Source organism: Cyprinodon tularosa, unplaced genomic scaffold, assembly GCF_016077235.1.
Source record: "Cyprinodon tularosa strain WSP-4 unplaced genomic scaffold, ASM1607723v1 ctg500, whole genome shotgun sequence".
In the NCBI taxonomy this organism is placed as follows: domain Eukaryota; kingdom Metazoa; phylum Chordata; class Actinopteri; order Cyprinodontiformes; family Cyprinodontidae; genus Cyprinodon; species Cyprinodon tularosa.
The window spans coordinates 328,404-355,146 of NW_024039231.1; the positions used below are offsets into that span (position 1 = coordinate 328,404).

General features: G+C 41.2%; 1 protein-coding gene across 2 annotated transcripts in view; it reads right to left on the reverse strand.

The window, feature by feature from the left end:
- nf1a (neurofibromin 1a) overlaps positions 1–26,743 on the reverse strand; it is a 149,220-nt gene that overhangs the window by 86,044 nt on the left and 36,433 nt on the right. Inside the window, exons 19-29 of one of the 2 annotated variants that reach the window (XM_038303004.1) lie at positions 26,579–26,662; positions 23,622–24,002; positions 19,933–20,072; positions 16,435–16,557; positions 16,264–16,347; positions 16,059–16,175; positions 11,474–11,655; positions 11,147–11,358; positions 7,730–7,891; positions 7,405–7,502; positions 3,907–4,042 (exon numbers count right to left, since the gene is read on the reverse strand). In XM_038303004.1, coding sequence (XP_038158932.1) covers positions 3,907–4,042; positions 7,405–7,502; positions 7,730–7,891; positions 11,147–11,358; positions 11,474–11,655; positions 16,059–16,175; positions 16,264–16,347; positions 16,435–16,557; positions 19,933–20,072; positions 23,622–24,002; positions 26,579–26,662 — 1,719 coding nt within the window. Of the gene's footprint in view, positions 1–3,906; positions 4,043–7,404; positions 7,503–7,729; positions 7,892–11,146; positions 11,359–11,473; positions 11,656–16,058; positions 16,176–16,263; positions 16,348–16,434; positions 16,558–19,932; positions 20,073–23,621; positions 24,006–26,578; positions 26,663–26,743 lie in introns of both variants that reach the window. The other variant, XM_038303003.1, reaches the window with a different exon arrangement.

Genomic DNA, 26,743 nt, shown 5'->3' on the forward strand with positions numbered 1-26,743 from the left:
AATGTGCTTTACTGGAGGCATCCATGTTTGTCAAAGAACACTACTGCCACCTACTGGTTTGTGACGTCACGGTACGGTATCGGCTGTTGATCAAGTCCCAGTGCTGTATCTGGTGTTTGTCACATCGCGCTATTATCCAAGTCATCTTGAAAACATTCTTCTTCCAAATGTTGGCTACATATTACGGGTTTTTTCTCTGGCCAGAAGTTCGATGGCAAATCCTCCCTCTTCAAGTTGGCGATCCAACGACCAACCCGTCCGTGGAGGATCAGGAATCAGAAAGGCGGAATAACTAATTTGTTTTCCCTTTTACCCAATGTATTCCAGCATCCAGCTGCCATGCACGTGGACATTGTCAGTTTCACTATAGCTCTGGTGAATTTCCATGGTGAAGTCCTCTGGAAATCTTCAATAATTGTCGTTGATTGCAGATGTGTCTAGTAGTTCCCATTGATTTTGCTTGTAAAGCGGGGAGAATGGCGCTAGGCTTACCGCACCGTGACGTCACATCAGGAAGTTGTCAGAAGTGAAGGGCTGAGTATACTCCCGCAGCAGGTTGTCACAATTATAACGCATATATTTTTAATTTATGCCCAATATTGAAGCGTGGTCTGCAATATGTTATTCCACGCCAAAACGCAAGAGGGATAATCATGAACTAGCTGTGAGTCTTGATACGGCAGAGGCGGTGAGGAAGAGGAAAACCGCGAGGGGCAAGTTTGTGCAACAACAGAGGGACATGAGGGTGAAGAAGACTGGGGATCTGGGTGGAAAAAGGGCCGCAGCGTTCTCCCGCACCTCGCTCTTCTAGCGGTCATTTTCCACAATGCTGGTCATACAAACAAAACAAGCTGGTAAGGTACCAAACAGTAAATACTCATAGTGTAGAGCGGATGTAGATTTAAACAATCCTGTCTGCGGTCAACTACAATTTCGGAGAGGTGCAGCAGAGTGTCTGCGGAAGGGGTGGACACACACACACAGATGAGCTGGTTTCTGAGTATAAATCAATCTTGACATTTTACTACACTGTGTGCAGAATTATTAGGCAAATTTCGACCATATCATCCTTTTCATACATGTTGTCCTACTCTAAGCTGTAGAGGCTTGAAAGCCAACTACCAATTAACTGCCCAGCTTTTGAAGCGGGATCGGTGCACAATCAAGCGGTTCATGGCAACTAGCCAACAGGGGCGCAAAAAGCGTGTTGAAAAAAGAAGGTGCAGAATAACTCCCCATGAATTGAGAAGGATGAAGCGTGAAGCTGCCAGGAAGCCATTAGCCACCAGTTGTGCCATATTTCAGAGCTGCAACATGTATGGTAAGCCTGGAAGCACAAGGTGCTCGATACTTAGGGAGCTGGTTAAGGTAAGGAAAGCTGAAAAAAGGCCACCTTTGAACAAGACACACAAGACAAAACGTCAAGAATGGGCCAAGAAATTTCTGCAGACTGATTCCTCCAAGGTGTTTTGGTCTGATGGAATGAGAGGGAGTCTAGATGGGCCAGATGGATGGATGGGCACCAGGCTGGATCAGTAAAGGCAGCAAGTTCCTTATCAACTCAGATGACAGCAAGGTGGAGGTGGGGTAATGCTATGGGCTGGTATCATCAAAGAAGACGGCATCATTCAAGAAAAACCTGATATTCATGCAGGACGATGCTCCGTCACACGCATCAAAATACACCACAGCATGGCGGCCAGAAAAAGTCTAAAAGGAGAAAAAATAATGACATGGCCCCCTTGTTCACCTGATCTGAACCCCATGGAGAACCTGTGGTCCTTCATGAAAGGTGAGATCTACAGGGAGGGAAAACAGTGTCTGGGAGGCAGTGGAGGCTGCTGCACGCAATGAGGATCGCAAACAGATCAAGACACTGACAGAATCTATGGATGGAAGGCTTTAGAGCGTCATAGTGAAGAAAGGTGGCTATATTGGTCACTGACTTGTTTTTTGTTTGTTTTTTAATGTCGCAAATGTCTATTTCTGAATTTTCAGTTGTTATATTGGTTTACCTGGTGAAAATAAACAAGTGTGATGTGTATATATTTGTTGTTTTATTAATTTGCCAATTAATTCTGCACAGTAATATTTACCTGCACACACAGATATAAAATGGCCAAATCTAAAAAAAAACAAACATCAATTTCCAAAAGTATGAAAATTTGATATTAAGGAGTCTTTAGGGTTGATTGAGAACACAATTGTGGCCCAATAATAAAAATAATCCTCAAAAATACAACATGCCTAATAATTCTGCACAGAGTGTATATTTGGGCAAAAATGGCCACTCCCAGACTCAGTGATCATGATGACAAATATTATTATTATTATATTGTTTTTTTTGATTATCACTAAATTGACTAAATCCCCACAGACATATTAGTTTTTGGTATAAATAATGATCCATTGATCATTCCTTGCTGACCAGACTTCTCCTTTAACAAAGTTTAATAGATGATGTGGCAGAGCAGGACAAATGTTACTGTAAGCACCGGCTTAAAAATGGCTGTTCTGTAAAAAACACAAGGTTCTGTTTTTCAGTCCATATGCATCATAAGAAAGTCCATTAGTACATGGACTTGAAATCACTGGGTGATTACTTTAGGTACCTTTCAAAGCAAAACACTTTTCCATATGATCCACTTCTCAAATGATAATGACGTGCTTCCATATTGTGATGCAGCAGCATTTATTCTTAAACTCATACTTCTAATCCAAAGAAAACTAATTTTTTTAAAGAATGAGGGTTTGAAAGGTGTTAACAGGGAACAGCGAGTTAATTTAAGTCATGCGTGTAACAATACATGATTCCCAGAGCTGAAGCAAAGACAGCTTCACCAGAAGGAGTTAAGCGTTTATCTAATCTTAGAAATACTTCCTACGCAGGTAATAACATGCTGAGGATGGGGCACAACAGGATGAAGAAAGAGGCGGAGCTCAGACAGATGAAGTTCTACTGAGGTTTAGGCCACGCCCCTTTGGCTTCACAATCCCTGATCCATATTCTGAAAGCAGAGACAGACTTTGCCTACGTTCACACAGCAGCCTGACCCAGATCGGATTCTTTTTTTTCCGCCCATATGCGACCTGGATCTGACCTTTTCATGACAGTCTGAACAATAAAGATCCGGTGACCCAGGTCACTTTGCTATGTGGTCGTGGATCCGATACTTATCTGATCTTTTTAAATGCTCCAGCACTACTATGCATGTTTACTCCTGTAAACAGAGCACGCTCGCTTGTGACCTCATTACGTCCTCTAATGCGCATGCGGGACACTACAGTTGTGTGAATGCAGATCACATACAATTCGCATATATTTGGAAATGTGTACAACCATGCACAACAATCAGATCCCCCCCCCCAAAAAAAAATCGGAATTGAGCATTAAGGCCTGCAGTGTGACATGGCCTTTGACTTTGCTGGATGATGAACTGCAGATAAATATGATCTAATCAGTCATTGGTTACTGAAGAAACATCTCTACGGCCTCAGGAGTTGGCGTTGGTTTAGTTAATGGGTTCTGAGCATAAGTGAGGGAAGCGCAGGTCTGAAAAGAAAAAGACATTCCTTCCAACAGTTATCTAAATGTAAATTTGGCTGGTTGTTTATAGGATGGTTGGTGAAAGGATTCATCCAAACCAAGGATCAGGAAGTCAGAGGATTTTATCTACAGCGGAAGGAGATCCTATAAACACTGAAGCAGAGCAAACAATGGTCTCATTTTAAAGTCAACTTCAGCTTAAACTGTCCATTGATGCTTTCTAACTTAAATATTCCTTCTAGCTGATGCGGCGGATAATGAAACGAGCCAAAGTGAAGCGGCTGGAGTCTAGGATGTTTAAACGACAGTGTGTGTGGATGGCTACAGACAGAGAGGCTGGGTGGTCAGGGAGGGAATACCTGGTAGAGACAGTGGCAAACACTGCGTAGCTGTGGCGGAAAGTCGCTGGACGAGCCGATTATGGCCTGGAAGAAGCGCTCGGTGATCTGAAGCAGGTTCCTCTGGTTGTCCTCCAGGTTTTCACCATGTTCCAGTCTGAGGAAATAGTAGCTCAGCTCAGTGCTTGGTAGGAAAAAAAACAACCTTCAAAACTTTTACTGCAAAGTAAAAGTTTTCACAGAACCACTAAAAATCTTAAACATTTATGGTCAACATCAAACAAACCTTTGATTAAATGAAGCATTCCAATCTAACCAGTTAACTCCAAAAAAGTTTTAAAAAAATCCACTGGACTTTGTTTTGCTTACCATCCAGGAAGCGTTTTCAATACAAAACCTCAGAATCAGCGTAGAGTTCCAGGCTTTATAGAGTGGACAAAAACCAAAGACTTCTTTTGGCTTAGAAAACATGCAAATTGAACCTGACGAACGGGTCCACCCCTTTGGGATGGGCAGTCGTTTGGCTTCTTTGATAGCCTGCAACACCCAACACCTGTCTACACTGCAAAAAATAGAAATCTCAATAAGTTATTTTTTCTTAAAATAAGTGTGTTTTTCCTTGATTTGAGGAGGTAAGTAAGACACTGCCAATGGAACAAGACAATTTCCTTTTAAAATAAGAAACTATTTTATCGTCTTATTTCAAGTAAATATTATCTATTTATCTTATTTTAAGAGTAAAAATACTCATTTCATTGGCAAATCATCTTATTTACCTGCTCAAATTAAGGCTAAATATACTTAATTTAAGCCATTTTTTACTTATTTCTGGATTGTTTTTGCAGTGTATGCCTCTGAAAGGGTGGTTGTTCGAGGGAATTGTTGGCCTGACTGAATAGGCGAGGTCTTCTGTTCTCCTGTAAAGGGGTTGGGGTTGCCATGATAGTGGGAAGGAATCAACTCTATCATCGCTGCATTGCAGGTTTTTGAAAGCTGGAATCTGAGTCCAACCCCTCTGATTAAGGTTGGTTATTCTCTCTTAACATATATGGCCTCCTTCACGCTCCTCTCAAACCACCCGTCTTCTTTAACCAAAATGTGAACATTCTGGTCCTTTGTCCATAAGGTATAGATGTACCGCAGAGTGTTGTCCAGAGGAGGTCGCTCTTCTGAATATATATAACCAGTTAACTGTAACCACCCAGCGATACTCACTCAATAACTCAATACAATAGGATCCATCCACATCAAGCTGACTGTGGTTATCTGGACGGACAACAATAAAACAGTTTAAAAAATCTTCAGCCCTAAAGTAGCTGAAGCCGTTCCTTCCTTCAGATTCGGGTTTCTCGCGTCTTAAAGCTGAAGTCTGTAAGTTTTTAAAAATCACTTTTTTGTCATATTGGCTAAAACTGTCCCTATGCCCAGACAGCAGTACATGTGATATGTAACCTGTGAAAAAAACTGCTTCAATTGGTCCCGCATACTGCCTGTATTTCAATCTGGAAAGAATAATTCGGGACGAGTCAAAACAACCAATCACAGCCAAGTAGTTTCTGATGGAGTGTCAATCACAGCTCACACACGCTCACACACCCTGCTCACCGAGGCTGGAAGGCGTTTTTCATGTACGTTTCCACATTTTAAATTAGTTTAGGCGTTAATAAACCTTTTCAGAGTAGTGATCATAGCGCTCTGCATCAGCAGTGCTGTGTGCGTCACCCTGCCAGCTCCCAGATCAGCTTCTCTGATTGGTTGATGTGACGCGTTAAGCAGAAAAAGTTACATTTTACCAACTCCAGCAGCTGCTGCAGGACCTTTTGATGCGCCTTGTTGCCAGTCAACCTTTGACTTTGCATGTAAACTTGTGCATGCAGTTTGAACGTAGCATAAATCCTGTTTAAAAATATGTTTGTAAGAGTATCAACTTTAGCTTTTTACTCCTTAAAGTATAAAATTAATGCAGGAAAAACTGTTAAGGACAGAAGCTTTACTGCTCTACTCTATTAAAGGAAAATTTTTCTACAATTCTGGATGAAAACTTCCTTAGACTTCATTTTCTTAGTTGTATAACTAATAGTAACAGCGTCAATTTTATCTTTGTATCTTTCTGAAAACGATTTATTATGGTATTTGGTAAGCAGCAAGTCGGGTCAGCACCGATTACAACAAAGAAATGTATTTTCTGGATAAAACTAATTATTTTGATGGTTTTTATTTTTTAATACCAACAGGCCATTAAGAAAATTTGCTTAAATGAAACAAAACTAACAAGTTTATTTTTAAAATGTAACGAGTAGAAGTAAAAAGTTATCTAAAAATAATTACTCCAGTAAAGTCAAGGTTCCTACAGCATAAGGCAGGTTAAATTCAAGACTTTTTAAGACTTTTTAATGCCACTTGAAATAAAAATTTAAGACCAAATTTACAAGAAAAACCTGCTTGCGACAACTTAACCCAAAGGTTTATTTTAAAATAAACCACTGCACTAATGTTTCAAATTTTGAAAAGCTTCCCAAACAGGAAGAAAGCTAAAAACACACAAATGACAGATATATTTTAACAATTATTTAACTGAATTCACAAACTTTGTTTTAGCAGGGAACAAAACAAATCAGTTTTAAAGCCCCAACATAACCAGTGCTTAGTCTTTTTTGCAGCTATTTTTCTTTGCATCGTTTTCTTAGTATGTTTGATTTGGTGATAAGTGGAGGCGTTGCAGAGACAAGGGTGGAACTAAACTGAGAAATACCGGCTGTTTCTCTCTAACTCCATTTTGACGCTTTGTGTTTCGTGCTTCGCATGTGCGACTCCACTGCCTTAATTCCCATCGTTCTGAGCTCGAATGACTTCTTGCACTAAATCCACTGAGCCTCATGTATGTTCCCTGGTTTTAGCCATGGAGAAAACTCTTGGCTGGAGACAATTCTGGTTACATTTACACTTGCTCATATTTTCCAAACAAAAAGTTAATGGTGCATCTCCCAAATGTCCCGGCCGCAACAACGCTTTTATTGGTTCCGCTAGCGGGACGGAACCAATAATAGCGAGACGTTATTTTATTTTTTTAATTGTCAATTTTAATGTTTTATTCAGATTACAAATAAATCGTACTAAAAATAATCCTATTTATGATGTTTTAAAAATTAAGACCTAGAAAAGACTAATTCAAGCCATTTTAATACCAATTAAGGCCTTAGTTTTATTTTGAAGAAGCCTTTTAAGACTTTTTAAGGACCCGCAGGAACCCTGAAAGAATAGACAGCCAAAATGTCTACTAAAGTAAGGTAATGAAGTATTTGTACTTTGTAACTTGACACCTCTGGATTTAATAAAATTATAGTATTATAAACCTTTTTAGACACAATGTGAGAAACATCTGTGGCTGTGTTGCTGTGACTCGTCTGTCAGGCTGAGGTGCATCAATGAGCAGAACTTTAGCTCTAGCTGATTAATGATAGAAACAGATGCAGGTTCTTCAGTATATCCATGGAGCAGAGCAGACGTTCAATGACTTGCCTGGTTGGATCCACCTCGAAGCCGATGTGTTCAGGGGTTGAGATGACTCCCCTTAATAAAGGCTCCAATAACTTCTGCAGGTACGCTGCTCCATACACCTGTCATAATAACAGAAGGTCAACTTAGTGGGTCTAAAGTGAAGCAGTTCTACATGTGTGCAGCTATGGTTGGAAGGAACGTTGCAAAGCAAAGCGCTCTTCACTCCAGCGGTTTTCAATCGGCAGGGAAAATAATCAAAGCTTCCAAACCAAAAATCATTTATGGGTGAAACTTCAGTGCATCTGTGGTGCTGATCCTGCTTGCTGTTAGTAGATGAGTTTCCTACCTTGAAACAGAAGGTCATAATTTTGCTGGCGAGGCTGTTCCCTCTGAAGAGAGTCTGCATGGAGTCAGCCAGCTCCACCTCCTTGGAGAACATGTTCCACAGCAGCTGGTAGAGTAGGTGGCGGGAATCAAACAGGGTCACCAGAACTCGAGCCAACTCGTCCTGGAAATCAGAAAACAGACGCATCACGACCTGAAACAGAGCCCGCAGCTTTTTTTCACCAAAATTGTGATTTTATTTTGCTTTTCCTTTGCACTAACCCCAAACTTGTAGATGTCACACCCAAGGCTTTTGGTTTTTGAGAACTTACTGGCCCAGACTCCATTGTATCAAGAATTCACTTTAAATTTTGTCTGAAAAAGTGTTTAACTCTACTTTTATGCATGGATCTGCAAGGCAGCAAATCTGTCTACCTTTCAGTGTGGCGACAAACCCACTTCAAGCATTTAAACAACACCCAAAGGGCTGGAGGAAGACATTTAGTGTCCTGCTCTTGTTTGGAAATTTAAATAAGACTTCCCTAAGACTTATTTTTTATTATTTTTTGAGCGCCTCTAGAAAATTTCTCAATAATAAGTCACATAATCATAAAGCCTCATTAATCCAAAACATTTTATTGATAATAATGATCTAATAATGGTTGAACATGAAGACAGCATCGCGCCGTCGCATTGCAGTAATTTTTCTGCACGTCTGTACGAACCATCGTAAGCTTGTTGGTTATGTTGGCAGAGCTCGAGGGGGGCACCATGTCTAGAAATGAACATTAGATCAACAAGCAAAGATTCTCCTGTGAAAATGTTTGCGGTGTGATAATTTAAGAATTTTATAATTTAGGGAAAATGAATCGACATTGTGACGTCTACCGATTATGATTAGCGTTTCTCCTTTCCTCATTGTGCAGAGTGGGCTTGCCTAAGGCACTTCACCTACAACGCCGTAGCCCAACATTGTAAACAAGCAACTTCTGAGGAATGGCTCGAAACATGGGGATAAACGACAAAACACAGGTCATCAACGACCCTAGGCTACTCACTGTTTGGACTGCAACAAGTTTTTTATTTATTTATTTTATTTTTTTGAGAGCCTGCGTCCCATCGCGCTGATATCTCCAGCTCTGTCCTGTCATTTTAAAATCCTCCTCGTTTGTAATCAGAACGAGGATAAATTTCAAGTGTGCTTAATGGCTTAATTTGTGCATTTCATATATGGAGGGGGGTGTTCCTTTTTTGTTACAGCCATTTTGAATTGCGCAACATTTTGCATTTAGGGTGACCAAATAAGTAAAAAAAATTCCCTCTCAGCAGGGGCGTGCATACATAGACACTAGGTGGTGCTAAAGCACTAGGAAGTTTGCCCTTTATCAATGAAAATGCCCTTTTGAAACCCTTTTTTTTATTATTATTAATATTATTAAGATTTTACTGAGGTCGGTTTTGAAATGATCTTTTGAAAACCTGAGCCATTAAAAACGAATAAAACAATGACCCGAAATGAGCCACCTACTTACGCACACCCGACCAGCCTATCTCTCTTCCTTTGAACTCGCGCGGTCGCCCGCAGGGCATGCCAGATGCGCAGCATCATAGCAGTTCAGTAGCGTCTTCAGATAGCAGGAACGGTCGCTGACAGGCTGCTTCTCCCCGCCCCATTAGCCAGGTAATATACAGATCAAGCAAAATCATTTTGTTGTGCATTAAAATGTCTCATTCAGCAGCACCAAACAAGCATTTTGCCGACTGGTCACCTGATAAACTAGTTGTCTCCTTGTAAGATGCTATTTTACTTTTTATATTTTATATCCATATTTTTATCTTAAGTGTATATATTAGTCTATTTTATTGCATGATGTATAGCCACAGTTTTTAGATATTTTGATAATTTTATTTAAATATTATATGTTTCATGTTGCATGAGTGTACCACAAAAAAATTCCTAGTTTGTGAACTCCTTCACTAACAATGGCAATAAACCTGATTCTGATTCTGAAAGTTTTACACTGTAGCCCAAGTCAATGACAGATAACGTGAGGACGACCACATAGGCTACAAATAATTTCGGTAGAGTTTGCAATTGCAAACCTACGGAAGAGGATTAGGGCCACTGAAAAAAAAAATAAGTTAACTGATTTTTAAATTTTATTTCAGTTTAGTATGGGAAAAAAGTCAGAATTCTGACTTTAATCTAAAGTTTTTCCTCTCCACCGTCGCTACAAGCATGCTTAGTGTGAGGGATTGTATTTGAGTCAATGAGTCGATGCAAACAACTGGTTTTCCTTAAATTGAAAACTTCATCAATTTGACTGTATGATCTGGTTGAAATGTAAAGTGCCTTAAGAGGACATGTTTTGTGAATTGGCGCTATAGAAATAAACTGAATTGAATTGTAAAATTCAATCAAATGAAAATATACTTTATTAATCCCAAAGGGAATTTCAATGTTGCAGTCAGTCATAGGTTATTTTAACAGGTGCTGCAGGTGTTGTCAGCTGTAGGCAGGAAGGATCTTCTGTAGAGGTCTGCCTTGCACCGGATCTGGAGAAGTCTCTGACTGAAGACACTCTGTTTAAAAATCTTCTGAAGAGGATGCTCACTGTTGTGCATAATTTTCTTCACTTTCTGAAGAATTCTTCATTGTGAAATAATCTCTAGAGGTTCTTCATGAGTTTCTAGAACAGAGCCGCCCTTCTTAATTAACTTGCCGAGTTTTTTTTTATCCTTAGCTCTGATGCTCTTTTCCTAGCAGATGATGGTAGGAGAGATCCCACACTCCACACCAGACTTAAAGAAGATCTGTATCATCTTGCTTCACTCTCTAAGGCCGGGCATGCACTGTGCGATATTTTCAACCATTGCACGCAGCTACAGCTCAAACTCACGATGTATGTTCTCTGTGCGGCCCGACGCTCTGATGCGATCCTATGACGGCCGACTGAATTACCAACGTGTGATTTTTCTCCCGACCTTTTGATTCCTGATCGGGAGGGGGTCATGAGAGGGTGATCACCGCTCGTTACCCTCTGTACACTACAGGAGGCACGATCAGGCTGAAAGTCGGCCCAATTGTAAAAAGGGCAAACAATCGTACAGCGTATGTCCAGCTTAAAGGACCCGCACTTCAATCTGCTCTGTCCCTTCTTGTCGGCTTCACAATTGTGTCCCTAGTTTGTTGTTCAAGTTAACATCAAGGTATTTAAATATGGTGTGATTAAAAATCTTGGCCTCTGCAATTTAAAAATTGCATTTTGTTAAATTGCGATTGTATTGCAAATGCGCTAAATTACCCAGCCCTAGCCAAAAGTTTCATTGATGTTTCTGGATGCTGGGTTCTCCCTTCGTAGAAGCACCAACATCCCCAGAAGTAGAGGAGTACAGGGATCAGTACTGATTTTAGACATAAAAGACCTTGGCTACATACCCACTGAGACCCGGGGACGACGTTAGCCAGCGCCATAGCGATGGGCAGCTCTCCCTGGTCCCCCATCATGGTCACCAGCTCCACCAGCCGCTCAAAGCGGTCAGCCAGCACCGTCTCTGCCAGCGTGTCGAACTCTGTTCCCTGCTGCAGAATCTTGGTCAGCACCTCCATGAAGGTAGCGCGAGTCTGAAGGTCCTTGTGGTAGCCTAAGCCTAAAATGGAAAAAGATTTAGCGCCGTTTCTACTCTGAAGGTTTTAACAAGAAGGTTAGAAACACGAGCTTATATTTCTGAAATAAAAAGACACAAAAACCAAGAGAGCACTGACCGATGGAGTGCATGAGTCCACTGTCCACGTTAGCGTTAAGCAGGTTGGACATGGCCAAGATGGTGCAATGGCGGAGGGAAGCCAGGCGGCGAGACATTCCTCTCTTCCGCCCCCCCACTGTCTGACCCTCGTCTTCCACCTCGCTGCAGTCATTCAGCAGGTTCATGAACAGAGTGAAATACCTGCAAACCACCAGAGAGCCGCCTTGTTAGGAGGAAGGAACAGGATTTATTCACAGTCAAACACTTTGAGTCAACAAACTATCAGGATTCTTCATGATTTCTTCTCCAAAGCTTAGACCTCAGGATAAGATTGTTCTTCGTACACAGCTGCTTCTGGGTGGTGGGGGTGGGGTTCATATATATGAAAATAATTGGTATCTGCTTAAAAAAAAAAAAAAAGCTTGCAGTGGTTGATAGGGTTGAGTATCAACAGGGTGTTGCGATATGATATGTATCACGATACTTGGGTCACAATACGATATTAATATGATACAATACCTCTATATATTGTGATCAAATTTAAATGTATAGATAAAAAGCAACTGCTTTATATGTTCAGAGGATACTGATCATTTAGTTATTTAGGTATCCGTGTGTTTGGGGTTTGAGTCATTCCACGTCCTCAGCTACAGATACGCTGTAGGTACCACATCTGCTCGGGTCCTGCGCATGCCGGTGACTCGGTGAGTCGGGAGCATTAGCGTTTTACCTGATCGATAACAAAACTAAAAAAAGTCTGTTAACGGTGAACAACGTAAATGCAAGACCATGATATAAATGGGGAGAGCTGGGTAGCATTGTGGCTAGCTGTGCTAAATAGGTAACAGGTTAGCCTATTTTAGCTCGGCCAGTTAGCCATACTAACTACACTAGGGATGGAACGGTTTATGAAAACCGTCCGAACAGTTTGGTTCGACTGTCTCTGATAGATTTTCCTAACAATCAACATATACCGAACCGAACTGAGAACCATGACCACGAAACCGTAAACCGAACCGAACCGTGGATTTTGTGAACCGTTCCACCCCTAAGCTACGCTACTTTTAAATTGATGTCAACGACAACCGTTGGTTTTCTACAAGTAGAATAACTGTTTTATTTGTCTAAAATTTCTATGAAAGTCATTTTTTAAGATGTTCCATTTGTCCTTCCTTGCCCTCAGACCTTCATAAGAAGAATAAAAATAAATAGGATAAATAATCCTATTTATCTATACTGTATATACCTGGATATACGGTATATATATTGCTTATTCTTAATGCACCTTTTTCCTCCATGTTTGCACCTTCGGTAACTTCTATGCCAATATGTGACGAGTGAATTTCTCCGCTGTGAGATCAATAAAGCTCATCTAATCACATCTAATCCAATCTAAATAAATACATAAACATATACATGTTCAATAAATAAATAAGCATTCAATTAATTACCCCCCAATAAATGGTGAAATGATATGTTCTCATATTAAATCATTTATTTAAAAAATGCTGTTATGTTCCTTTTTTGTAAAGATGCGTTTAAAATGCTTAACTGTTTTTATTCTTTTATTTTCTTTCAAAAAATCACTAGTTTTTGAAAACACTCACAGTTTTTGAAAGGTATTATATATATATAGAAACTAAAACGCTCGGATCTTTCTGTCATTTTGTGTGCGTGTGAGGCATCTGCAATGTTTTCGTTAAATATTCAAATAAATAAGATGGACTTTAAACTAGCAGACACGTTTGGATTTTTGCCATTTAATTTTTTTATTTAATTTTAAAAACGAAAGAAATGGAAATGGGTTTTTTGTCATGATCTTGGCGCTGATGTTTTTTTTCCTTTGCTCCTTGCTCCCTGTCTAATTGGTTCTGCGGTTCTAAGTTGTGTGTTTGCCTCCCATCAGCGCCAGGTTATTTGTGTGTTTTGGTGAGACGTTTCCTAGCTTTCTTTAGTCTCTCTGCTTCCCTGATTATGACCAGTTTTCTGTCCTGTGGATCAGCTGCGTCTGCTGCTCGCTCTCTAGAAACTCTGGGGGCGTTGCCGCCGCAACTGCTGGTCAAACCTCCCTTCAGGATTCTGTTTCTCAGCGAATGAACTGAACTTTGAATCAAGTCAGTGACTTTGCTCCAAGTCGCATTCAGCTCCACATCCAGTCTCTGGCCTGTATTCTCCTATCCATGCAGAGATCAGCACCGCAGCAGACGAGCAGCCCCGCGCACCTGTTTTGATTAATAAACGCTTTGAACTTTCCCACTGCCTGTCTCGCCTTGGATTCTGGGTCCAATATTCTGAGATCATTACAGAATAACCTGGCAGTGGCGAAATGATGTGGATCAAAGTATTTCCCGGCTAGAATCAGGCATGCAGGAGATCCTTGATTATTAATCAGGCTGCTCCAGCTGCCCCGCCCGTGACAGCTGCCGCACCCACGTCTGCTACTGATAGTCCAGCTTCTCTTGAACCGCGTCTGTCCCCTCCTGAAGCGTTTAAAGGGGACCCTGATCAATGCAGAGCCTTCCTGACTCAGTGCGAAATTCATTTTGAATTACAGCCCTCTGCGTTTCCTTCTGATCGAGCCAAGGTGGCCTATGTAATCTCTCTGTTAGCGGGAAAGGCCAAATTATGGCGAACGTCAGAGTGGTTGAATAATCCTGAACTCTGCAGCTCTTATAATAATTTTTCTTTGGAAGTAATCAGAGTTTTTTGCCCAGTATTCTCCTATCCCTGCAGAGATCTGCCCCGCAGCAGACGAGCAGCCCCGCGCACCTGTTGGTGTTTAATAAACGTTTTGAACTTTCCCACTGCCTGTCTCGCCTTGAATTCTGGATCCAATATTCTGACATCATTACATTTTTACAGGTTTGCTTAAAAAGATTTATATAGTAGCCCATAATATAATAGTGAAACATAAAGTCAGGAAAATGTCTCATAGAAAATGTTTTTTATTTGCATTTCAAATCAATATATTTCTGATAGCAAATGACATGTATCTCTTGGCCCTGGGAATATTACATGCCAGTCGCTGCTCCATTCAAGGCTATGACCTCATCGTTGTCTTGGAAAAACCGATGTGTAGACATTTACCCTCTTGTTCTCTGACAATAGAGTTCAAGCACTGCTATAGTAGTAGCGGCATTCCTGCATTAAGTGGTTTGCTTAATTAATTGGTGATGTTTAGAACAGGATGAGGAACCCATTATATCCAGATTACGTTCTGGTCATACGTGGTTAAATAGTACATGATTTAAAATGGGAATAAACCGGATTAGCTCACTAACTTGCGCGTTGATCACATAACTATGTTCTTCTCTCCAAAACACACAGCTGCACCGCAGGCTTTGGAAGAAAAATCCAATCCGTCACGGCGGGGCGGTGCTGATCCCCGCAATATTAACCCTTTATTTCGTATTGATGATTAAAAGTATTTATAACGATATTATTTTACAGTACAGTACAGTAGTTAACATTTATACCGTACTTTTATTTGTTAAACAAATGCTTGGGCCTGTATAAAGTTTTTATTCCCTGATTTCAATGTTGTATGGAGTATTTCATCGTATGATAACTCTAAAAAAAAAAAGGTTTCTACTTCACGTATTTCACCTATCGCGGGTTCTTTTTGGAACGTAACCTCCGTGATAAACGAGGGTTCACTGTATTTAAAATGGAAATACTCCGGATTAGCTCACTGACTTTTGGGTGGGTCACAACCATCCCTGACAACAGTTTAGAAACGCCGCTATTCATCGCGGCAGCAAGCAGCATTCTTGCATAATGTGCCCAAAAAGCCTGGGGGGTTGGGCCTTTCATGCTTGTTGTAAGGCATCATAGCGTCCTTTTCCAGATCAAACTGAAAATTTTACCAGCTAGATGATAATAAAAATAACAATACGCCTATTATTATCAGAGTAAGATATTGAGGCTGTAGAATGATAATCCCTATGGTCTAATGTAATTCCTTGGAAAGGTGGAGCGCACATCAGCTGATCTAAATAAAAGAAAGATGCCATAAAGTCAAACAGCATAATAGGCTACTATCCGTAATATATATAAATAAGTTATTGTACAATTTCTGATATCATAGGCCATCAAGTGATTAAAAAAAAAAGAAAAACATTTAGGGCAACATTAATAACTTGACCACAGCTGGGACCGAACCCTTAACCTTTGGAATTGCAGCCCATTCACCCTACCCTCTACGCTAAACCTGGGGAACAATAATCTGCTCAGCCCTCCCCTCCCAGTCTGCTCATTCACCTATCTAATCTGACTCATGGGACGCCGAAATGGACTCAGACTGCCACCTAGTGGCTATAGTAGTCACATGTTTTTCACACAAGATGTGAAACACGCGGAGCGTGAGTGAAGTGGCCATTTCCAACCAGCGCCCACTGTAGGGATTGATCTCTAATTGTGTTCCTACTCAGTTGAAAGTACAAGTAGAGACATGCTTTCTGTTTTTAGAACCAAATCAGCTGTAGCAGAGGCCTTCTCACACTGAAGCAGGCTCTACTTACAAGAACAGATGAGAACAGATGTAATAATGTAAATTCAAGGGCCCAATATAAAAGAACTGGCGTTCCCCTTTAAAGTCTCCTTACTTGAGAAAAAGCTGAGACTTGGCCTCCATCAACTCTACGCCGTCCCCCTCCTCCGGCTGCAGGGGGAGACCAGCCAGCAGGGATACCACGGCTTCCATACTGGCCTGGTCCAAGTCTCTGCAGATCAAACATCACAACATGCCGTTAAGGGGAGCATGCTCAGCATCTTGCATGACATGAATTAAAAAACCCCAAGGAGCTGCACCTTGTCAGGCACTTGATGTCATCATCGGCAGCTTGGTTGGATGTTCCCATCACCCAGTCTGTCAGGTACTCCACCATCTTGTTCCTAGAAAAAAAAACAAGGAGTTAGAGCTATTCAGCGCTGAGAGAAATCATACAGAGTCGTCTATAATCTATAGTCAGGAACACTAACCTGAACTTCATCTCCTGGCAGAAGGACAGGTCATCTCGACGCTCCATCATCACCTCAACCAGTTGGCAGAGCTTGGTTTTAATCTGAATGGCATGGACCACGTTGCCCAGGATGCGCACGTACCTGGTGATTAAAAAAAAACAAACAGATCAGTTTAAAACTGGGATTTCCTCACAGCATCTCATGCTCTGTGTCTTTAACACTAGGACTCCCAGAATTCTGATCATACTAGACCTTCCAATGGCCGTTAATTTGACGGGTGACATTTTTCCCAATAAAACGCATGACCAGTGACGATGTCATCACCTGAGATGGTTCTAGTGTGCGATATAAACTCATAGTGGATATGTAAACCTCAAAAAACAGGTCTAATATATATTTTTCAAATGCTGTATTGTATGCTATTATTATTAGCGTTCTAAATTTATATTAAAAATAAATCCGTAGAGTAAGACAGTTTTCAGGATTCCTACAGCACAAGGAAAGTTAAATTCAAGACTTTTTAAGACTTTTTAATGCCACTTGAAATAAAAATTTAAGACCAAATTCACAAGAAACACAAGAAAAACCTGCTTGCGACAACTTAACCCAAAGGTTTATTTTAACATAAACCACTGCACTAATGTTTAATATTTTGAAAAGCTTCCCATACAGGAAGAAAGCTAAAAACACACAAATGACAGATATGTTTTAACAATTATTTAACTGAATTCACAAACGTTGTTGTTCCATTTTTTTTTTTGCAGCTATTTTCTTTGTATCGTTTTCTTAGTATGTTTGATTTGGTGATAAGTGGAGGCGTTGCAGAGACAAGGGTGGAACTAAACCGGGAAATACCGGCTGTTTCTCGATTTTGACGCTTTGTGTTTCGTGCTTCGCATGTGCGACTCCACTGCCTTAATTCCCATCGTTCTGAGCTTGAATCGCGTCTTGCACTAAATCCACTGAGCCTCATGTATGTTCCCTGGTTTTAGCCATGGAGAAAACTCTTGGCTGGAGACAATTTCCATTACATTTACACTTGCACCATTTACTTTTTGTCTGGAAAATATGAGCATCTCCCAAATGTCCCGGCTGCAACAACGCTTTTATTGGTTCTGCTATCGGGACGGAACCAATAATGGTGAGCCGTTATTTATTTATTTTTTTTATAAAAAAAAAAAAGGTAAATTTTAATGTTTTATTGAGAATACAAAAATAAAAATAATCCTATTTATGATGTTTTAAAAATTAAGACTAGGAAAGACTGATTTAAGACATTTTAATACCAATTAAGGCCTTAATTTTATATTGAAGAATTCAATGCCTTTTAAGACTTTTTAAGGACCCGCGGGAACCCTGGTTTTACTACAGAGATTCAAAGTTGGAAATTACAATTTTATATTAAGAAATTGATTGATTCCCCCCAAACCACCTTTTTTCTCATTTCTGACAAACTTAACATGAGCATTTTTTCTGTGCAGCGCTGAGGCACCCGGCGCTGTTTTCTGTGCCTCTCCAACGCTGCTCTTCAGCGGCAGAGGGGCTGAAACCTGCGGTTTGCCCACAGCTGTTTCACCAGTTCATGGATAAAATCACTGCATGAAAAAGTGATAAACAGCTCCTGAAAAAACCAACGCACTTATAGCTGATATTTCCAGGCGGCTGCAAACTACAGCAACAGGCCACCTTCTTGTCTGAGCTTTTACAGAATCCTTTCTAATCATCTGATCCGACATATTCAGCCGACCTGTGTGTGGTTATTTTAGACTGCGGGCTCTGGTTTGGTTTCTGGGCCGCTGAGTGGACCGACTAAGGTGCTAGCAGTGCTTGAACAAAAGTTTTACTAATGTGTGATGGGTCACTGGGTCACTTTACTAATGTGTTATGGGTAATCATCCTCGGACTCGCTGTCAGAATCTGAGCCCCAGTCCTCCACATCGGTCTCTCCCCCTCCGCCTGAATCGCTATCATGAATATTTTGAAGGATTTCTAAAGCCTGTTTCATGGTTAGATTTCTTCTGAAAGCCATTTCCATATTAGCCAAAGAGTTCTTGGTAGAATGTTGGTTGCTAGGCAACGGTACCGAAAGTCAATCAACCCGGGAAGAATTTACATCGCAACTAATAGAGCCGTCAAATCGACGGCTCTTCAAGATGGAGGTAAAATTAACCACATTTATTTCATTTTTTAAAAAACTATGTGAAAATGAAGAAAATATAGAAACAGAAAAAGTCATTTAACATGAGAAACATAAGATTAATTTTAAATAAAGTTCTTTCCCTTTAAAATCTCAGAACCATCAAAATGATGGCATTGGGAGTTCTAGTGTTAAACAATGCAAAAAAAGGAAATCTAAATGAGTCATTTTTTCTCAAAATAAGTGCATTTTTTCTTGAATTAAGCCAATGGATGAAAATTTACATTTGAAATAAGAAAAAAAAAACAACAACAGCAGTCTCCTATTTCAAGTGCATAATATAAAATAAAGCTAAAATATTCATTCCGTTGCAGATTATCTTATTTACCTGCTCAAACTAAGGGTAAGTACACTTAATTTAGGACATTTTTAGATAGTTTTTGCAGTGAAGGCCATAGCTAGAATTTCTTCATAAAAACTGTAGTTTTCAAAACTAATTAATCGGGATGCCAACCTTGGATGATTCCAAACTCTAATGATTTTTATTTGACATTTAACTTCAGAAGAAAAGTGCAATTACATAAAACTAAGAACTAGAGACAGGATTAGGAAATAAGACTTACAAGTGACTTGACTGGCGCTGCAGGTAACTGCAGCAGCTAGCCTAGCCGGCTAGGCAGCGCACAGGAACAGACTATTCACAGCGCTGCACTGGTGATGCTGGACAACTCTTTAATACATGACCGTTCACTCGCAGCGTTTCCAATCAAGTGAAATTCAAAACTTTTATAACTTTAAAAAATGTTTACATTTTGTCTGAAGTGAATTTAAAGGAGAAGTTCACTCATATTCATAATTCAAACTTCTCAAAGTAATTTAGATAAGAAATTATTACATAATGTTCAATAAACGATAAGTATTTTTAATTCAGAGTAATTTTAATTTGAATGCGCTTTATTGGAGGCATCCATGTCTGTCAAAGAACACCACTGCCACCTACTGGTTTATGACGTCACGGTGCGGTATCGGCTGTTGATCAAGTCCCAGTGCTGTATCTGGTGTTTGTCACAACGCGCTATTATCTAGTAGCTTGAATTGATTTTGCTTGTAAAGCGGGGAGAATGGCGCTAGGCTAACCGCACCGTGACGTCACTGCCGGAAGATGGCAGGAGGGAGGGGTTTCTATATTTGAGCAGAAATGGCCGCTCCCGGACTCAGTGATCATGACGGAAATTATTGTTTTTATTTTTTTAGTGATTAACAATAAATTCATTAAATCACCGCAAAGGTATTAGTTTTAGATATAAATAATGATTCAGTGATTATTCCATGCTTACCCGACTTTTCCTTTAAAACATTTCTAGATGGGTTTTTCCTACCTGACCAGGTTGAGCATCATGGTTTCGATGCTGGCCTGTCCCAGGTGCTCCGAGCTGCCCTCTGTGTTGTTATCCAGCAGGTTCTTCATGATGGCGATGGTCTGCTCTACAAACTGGGTGTTGGTGTCATTAATGGGAACCTGAAAACACACAGAGTCACTGAGAACATTCCAGGATTAATCCCATTCAGCAGAACAACCAAACTTCATTGTGTTCTCCTTATCTGTTAACTTCTAATCCATGTTAACCAAAGCAAAACTAGTTTATAAATAAACTAACAGACAGACGGCGTCAGCTCAGAGTCATGGACACTATGGACTGACCGTCAGAACCAGCTCACCAAAAACCTCTTTGACTGAAGGTGGTCTGGATTTAGCTTGAATGGGTTAAAGAATAATAATAATAAAAAAAAAAAAACACTAATGAAATCCTCCATTAATGATTTAAAAAGATGTGGGAAAATGTTGACCCTAAAATGATCCAGGTTATCACCAGGAAAATTTACCGGTACTATTAATACATCTAAAAAGCACTGTTCAAAGGCTGCTTTAATTTAACTTATAAAAATATCTACCAACCTGTGGAAAAGTAATCATCCCCCTAAATCTGGATGTTCCACGGCAACGACTATAATCACCCGTTTGACAGTATTTTAACGGCCTTGTGGAGCGATTATGGCAAAATTTACTTTGCTCAATCATTTTAATTCAGCCACATTGGAGGGTTTCCCTGTACCAGCAGTCATATTGCAGTTCTCAGTCAGATTTAAGTCTGTACTTTGACTAGGCCACTTCATAACTTTCGTAATGTTAATTTAGAGGCATTCTGAGGGGGGGTTGCTGATGCACTTTGGAACTTTATTTTTCCAAACCAAGGAGAACTTGATCTGAACTAAAACTTTGTGTTTGCTTAAGAAAATAAATAAATAAAAGAAATAATTAAGTCAGCAGTGGATCAGATCGGATCAAGGAGGCAGCTGTGGCTCAGTCTAATCCGACTAAAACCAAAAGAGGCATCAAGTCTGCTGGATTCCTAAAAAAAAAAAACTTTACAAGTCAAACTGAAGAAGAATTAGCTTTTAAAAACAATCATAAACAATAAAACAAAACAAACAAAGAGCCTTAGCTCTCATGATTATCATAAAGCCCCTATCACACCTTGACAATTTAGTCAGCCTGACTTTCGGAAAATCTGGCTAAAACGCTGCCATATGCTGGATACGTTATGCGTTATAAGTTATGAGCACACTGAAACACACTGGCACACGTCGACATGCGGCAAGCGCCAGCGTATGCCATATATGGGCCATAAGTTACAGGTAAGTTATCTGATCGTTGACATACATCAAGTGTAAGGCTACGTTCACACTGCAGGCCTTAATGCTCAATTCCGATTTTTTTGTGAAATCGGATTTTTTTGCGTGTCCGTTCACACTTCCAAGTATATGCGACTTGTATGTGATCTACTGTGTGAACTGAATGCGTCCAACCGAAGTGTCCCGCATGCGCACTCGAGGACGCGATGACGTCACACGTAGCAAGCGTCCTCAGTGTTTGCGGAAGTAAACATGACTCGTAATACCGCAGCGTATATTGCGTTCTTTAAGTTCTTCTCCAACAGGAGCAGGCACATTACGAACGAAATCTTTTTAAGAAGATCAAAAAGAAAGACCCTCCCCCGGTTCCGGTAAGACCCTTCGAGTTTGGTCTGAATCGAGCTTTCTAAATATGAATTAAGTCAGCAACCTCACTTTCTCTCCATTGACTGCTCTCTGTGTTATCTTCCGCCATGGTTGTTAGTTTTTCCCGCCTCCGCTTAGTAGGACGCAGATTAGTAACGTTTAGTAATATTTGTCAAGTATCAATGACGTGTAGGTCGGATGAATGCGACCTGGCCGTACAGACACAGGTCGCATTTGAAAAGATCAGATACGTATCGGATTCAGGACCACATATCCAAGTGGCCTGGGTCGCATTTGAAAAAATCCGATCTGTGTCGTTCAGACTGTCATAAAAAGATCAGATACAGGTCACATATGGGCAAAAAAATCGGAATTGGGTCACTTCAGGCTGCGGTGTGAACGTAGCCTAAGTTACTTCTAAGTCGTGGTGTCTAGCTTATCCAAAACCTATGAGTCGCATGTGCATAACTCATGCATAACTTATCAAGGGGGTTCACAGGTGGAAACCGTCAGTTCTCCTCCAGACTTCATCCCCATCAGGGGGGAGCCAGAAGGTGATGGATCCTCCCTGCATTCCTGCCCACCACCAACAAACCTCCTAGGAGACATGACGATGAATCTCCTGCGACTGCTAACCTTCTTTCTTTTTATTAATTTTATAAAAAAATTTTGGGGGGCGGGCGGTAAATAGCAGCTAGGTTAATACTGCGATCAAAGATATCTTTTTATGCTGAACGGGTTTCCTCTGTGGAGCAGCTTTAATTAATGCTTCGTAATGCCCATCAAATGATGCTTGTGTATCATTTGATGGGCATTATGCTGCCGTGCGTTATGCACAAGTTAGGCTGTTGTTGGACATAAAAGTTCTGGACTTGTTATGTTATAAATATAAATGCCCAAACTTGAAAAACATACATAGAAATTCAGTGTAAGCCAAATCGGCCCGGTGTGACAGGGCCCCAACACTGCTGAATGTGACACATATGACAGAAACAGAGTCTACGGCTCAGATTAACTATTAACAGTAAAAAAAAAAAAAATGCAGACACTTTTTAACAGTAAAGCTAACTGATTTCCCAAGTTTTAATCCTGATAAAAACACTAAGCTGTTCACTAATATCACTACCGACCAAATCAAGGGCTTCTCTCATCTCAGCCTGCATGTAGCTGCCTGTTGGAGCAAACGTTTGCCCTCTGCTTTTTACAGCTTTTTATCCACAGGTGTTTTTTTGGCTTGTTTTTGGTTTTCCTTTGGCGCCCTCTGTCTTCAGAGACCCGCTGCTGCACCTGTGGATGCTAGGCCAATATCAGAGCTTGATGGGCTCTTTGCTGGCTGCAACAATCAGTGAATATTATATATATATATATATTATATATTACCTTTTATGCTAAAAATGGCAACAGATTGTAAGTTTAAACAAGTTGGCATTATAAAGCTTGAGAAAACATGATTTGTTCTTCTTTACTAGTTAAAAAATCTTGGCTTCTCAGAGGACCGTGACTCACAGTTACAGGTTAAAATGAACATGTTTTCTTATTGGACAGACAGAATCAGACTGCAGAGCTTCTACATATCTTGAAATTTAGTTTCTGGCATCATTATATTAGTAAAGAGGTTCAGAAATCTTTTTAAACAAAGCAAAGAGAAGTAGGGAGAGCTGCAGATTTAAAGGTGAAACAGATTTACATAATGCAACATGAAATAAATTATATCTCCAAGTTTACCACAAAGTTCACAAGAAAAAAATGCTATGCTATATTTAAAATGCACCATATCCATTTTTTTCTGGATGAAATTGAAATTGTACTTCTAGGGTAGCATGATATATAAATTTTGGCATCAGAATCAGCTGTTATTAATGATTTTTTTCATGCATTGAAAAAAAAGTGTCCTTTTCAGAAACCAAAATCTGGTCACACTAATGATACGAACTGACAGAAACCCCTTTAGAACAAAGCTCTCCTGGCACAGGCAGAGAGCCAGCTATGTTCCTAGAACTGGACTCACCGGTCCCTGGGTGTCAAAGAACTTTCCGATGCTGTTCTTTAGTTTGTTGAAGAGCATGGGGTAGAGCGCAGGGCTGAGCTCCAGCCCCAACAGGTCTTTGACATTGGTGCGGACATGAAGGCCCACCCTTTCATAGCCACACACCAACAGGGACAGAAGTCGGTCAAGGAAGCGGCTGACGGGCGTCTCGCTGGAGGCAGAGGAGGAGCAGGATGAAGGAGCAGGGCTGGTCGTATCACCAGGTCCCACCGAGATCATGGAGGATTTACGTTCATTCTGGGGACCCATGGGTGGGCTGTAGGTGGCAGGACCAGGGGTGTTACGCTGCTGAAGACAAACACCCCCTAGAGCGCAGAGGAAGCCCGTCATGTTGATCCACTCCTGCTGTGGGGGTACAGAAACATTCTGTAATGACCTGAAAACTTCCGAGCTGAGTAAACCTGTTTTGAGGTAGTGGACACGCCCTAACGAGTTATGTCACAGCAAGGAACCCCCCAACGAGGAACAATCCAACGAGCCACACCCCAACGGGGAATGCCCCAACGAGCCACGCCCCTTCGGAAAGCCCTAAAGAGCCACACCCCAACAGGGAATTCACTAACAAGCGGCGTCCCAAAGGGGAATTCACTAACGAGCCACGCGCCAACGGGGAATGCCCTAACGAGTCACGCCCCAACGGGGAATGCCCTAACGAGTCACGCCCCAACAGGGAATGCCCTAACGAGCCACGCCCCAATGAAGAACACCCTAACAAGCCGCGTCCCAGCGGGGAATGCTCTAACGAGCCACGCCCCAACAGGGAATTCACTAACAAGCGACGTCCCAACAGGGAATTCACTAACGAGCTACGCCCCAACAGGGAATGCCCTAACGAGTCACGCCCCAACAGGGAATGCCCTAACGAGCCACGCCCCAATGAGGAACACCCTAACAAGCCGGTCCCAACGGGAAAAGCCCTAAAGAGCCACACCCCAACACGGAATTCACTTACGAGCTACGTCCCAACTGGCAATTCCCTAACAAGCCACGCCCCAACTGGGAATACCCTAACAAGCCACGCCCCAATGAGGAACACCCTAACAAGCCACGTCCCAACGAGGAATGCCCTAGTGAGTCATGCCCGAACAAAAAATGCCCTTAAGAGCCACGCCTCAACAAGAAACGCCCCAAAGAGCAGAAGCCCCAACGAGCCATGCCCCAATTAGGAACGCCCTTAACGAGCCGTGCCACAATGATGACCTAGGGAGTCACGCCCAAACAAAAAATGCCCTCAAGAGCCAAGCCCCAAGAAGGAACGCCCCAAAAAGCCACACCCCTAAGACAACTGCCCTAATGAGCCACACCCCAACGAGGAACGCCGTAATGAGCTGTGCCACAACAATGAATGACCCAAGTTGTCACGCCCATGAGGAACGTCCTGATCAGCCACACCCCAACAAGCCCTGCTGCAGCAAGAAGCACTCCAATGAGGAACGTCTCAACGCCCCAACAAGTAACACCCACAGACAGATGCCGTATTTTCTTACTACACCCATGGAGAGAGCATTTTCTATCAACTTCTACTTAGAGACCACTGCGAACCATGCCTATGGCATTATCATTCCTGGCTCCACCAGATCTCCTCCCAGTTCGGCCAGTACTACAATCTGCTCTATTACCTGCAGCAGGATGTCTTCCAACTTTCCAGAAGCCCAGAATCAGGAAGGTTCTGTACCGTGGCAGAGGGATCCTAACCTGACAACAGCCAGATGCATGTCTCGCTCCGCCTAGCTCCACTCACATACATCTGGGAACCCGCTCATTGAAAGTGATTTACCCAACCAAATTTATGGTCTGGCCAATCAGGACGCAGGGCGCGTGTTTCCTGGAGTGGAGAAGCGACCGTGAGATTCCAACAACAATGGCGGCTCGCATCGAGGAAGCAAGCGTTAGCATTGATTCTGCTATTTCTTCTGTGTTGTCCAATCTATCTGATATTGTTTCATTAAAAGAACTTCAGAGAACAGCTTTGAAGGCTTTTGTTGGTGGAAACGATGTTTTCGCCCTTCTCCCGACCGGATTTGGCAAGAGCTTGATCTACCAAATGGCTCCTCCTCTCACAGTGTCATGGGTTAGCTTCGGTGTGAGTGGTTGAAATAGCACGTCGATAAAGATGACAGACAAGTGGCTTATCCAATCATATGCAAGGAGTTTTGATAAGGCCCAGCCTTCAGTAAAGGCAATTCCTATGGCGGTGTCCCAGATGTATGTGAGTGGAGCTAGGCGGAGCGAGACATGCATCTGGCTGTTGTCAGGTTAGAGGGATCCAGCACCCAACATAAAAAACACATCCAGTCCCTGATTGGTTTCCAGAAAGCAAATTTAAAAAAGTTTGATGCGTTGTTGCTCCATTTGACTCCGAGTTTCCAGCTATGTGCAAATTGGAATCAGTTTGCATCACCCGTTAATTCTTCTGAACGCTACTTTACTCATCACATTCTTCTGAATGCGGTTTTAGAGGGATGGTACTGAGATCGATTAACAACGTCTGGATAAGGAAAGACGCCACAAATTATAACGGCTTCAAATTAAAAGATTTAAATGACCACATCTACCAAGACAACATAGAGAACCTCGATGATACATTTTAACTTAACATTTCTAATTAATCTTTCATAAAATAAGTATTATTTAATAAAATAATTAAGATTATAATTATCAATAATAAAGAGAGATCCCCTCACCTCAGAGAATAAACATTAACATCTGTGTGTCTAAAACCATGAAGATTTTTTTTTATCTTCCACATTAGATTCTAGTTTGGAGGAAGTCAATTATGAAAACAGTTGCTTTTACAAATGAATCCATGACAAAAACTAGCTCCTATCAAAACATCAATTTTCAATAAAAGCTAAATGTAAATAAATCAGTTCATTTATCTGAATCTCCTGCTAATGTTATTCCGATTAAAATCTTACCTGTCCATCATCTGCCTTGTTTTTAGGGAAATTCAGTATCTGTTTGGTGCTCTGGTCCCATTTAGTGTAAGTGTCCTCCCAAGCCTAAAACAAGCAGCACAGAAAGCGAGAAATGAACAGAAGCTTAACTGAAATAACTACCAGGTACAGTAAGAGAGAATGCTT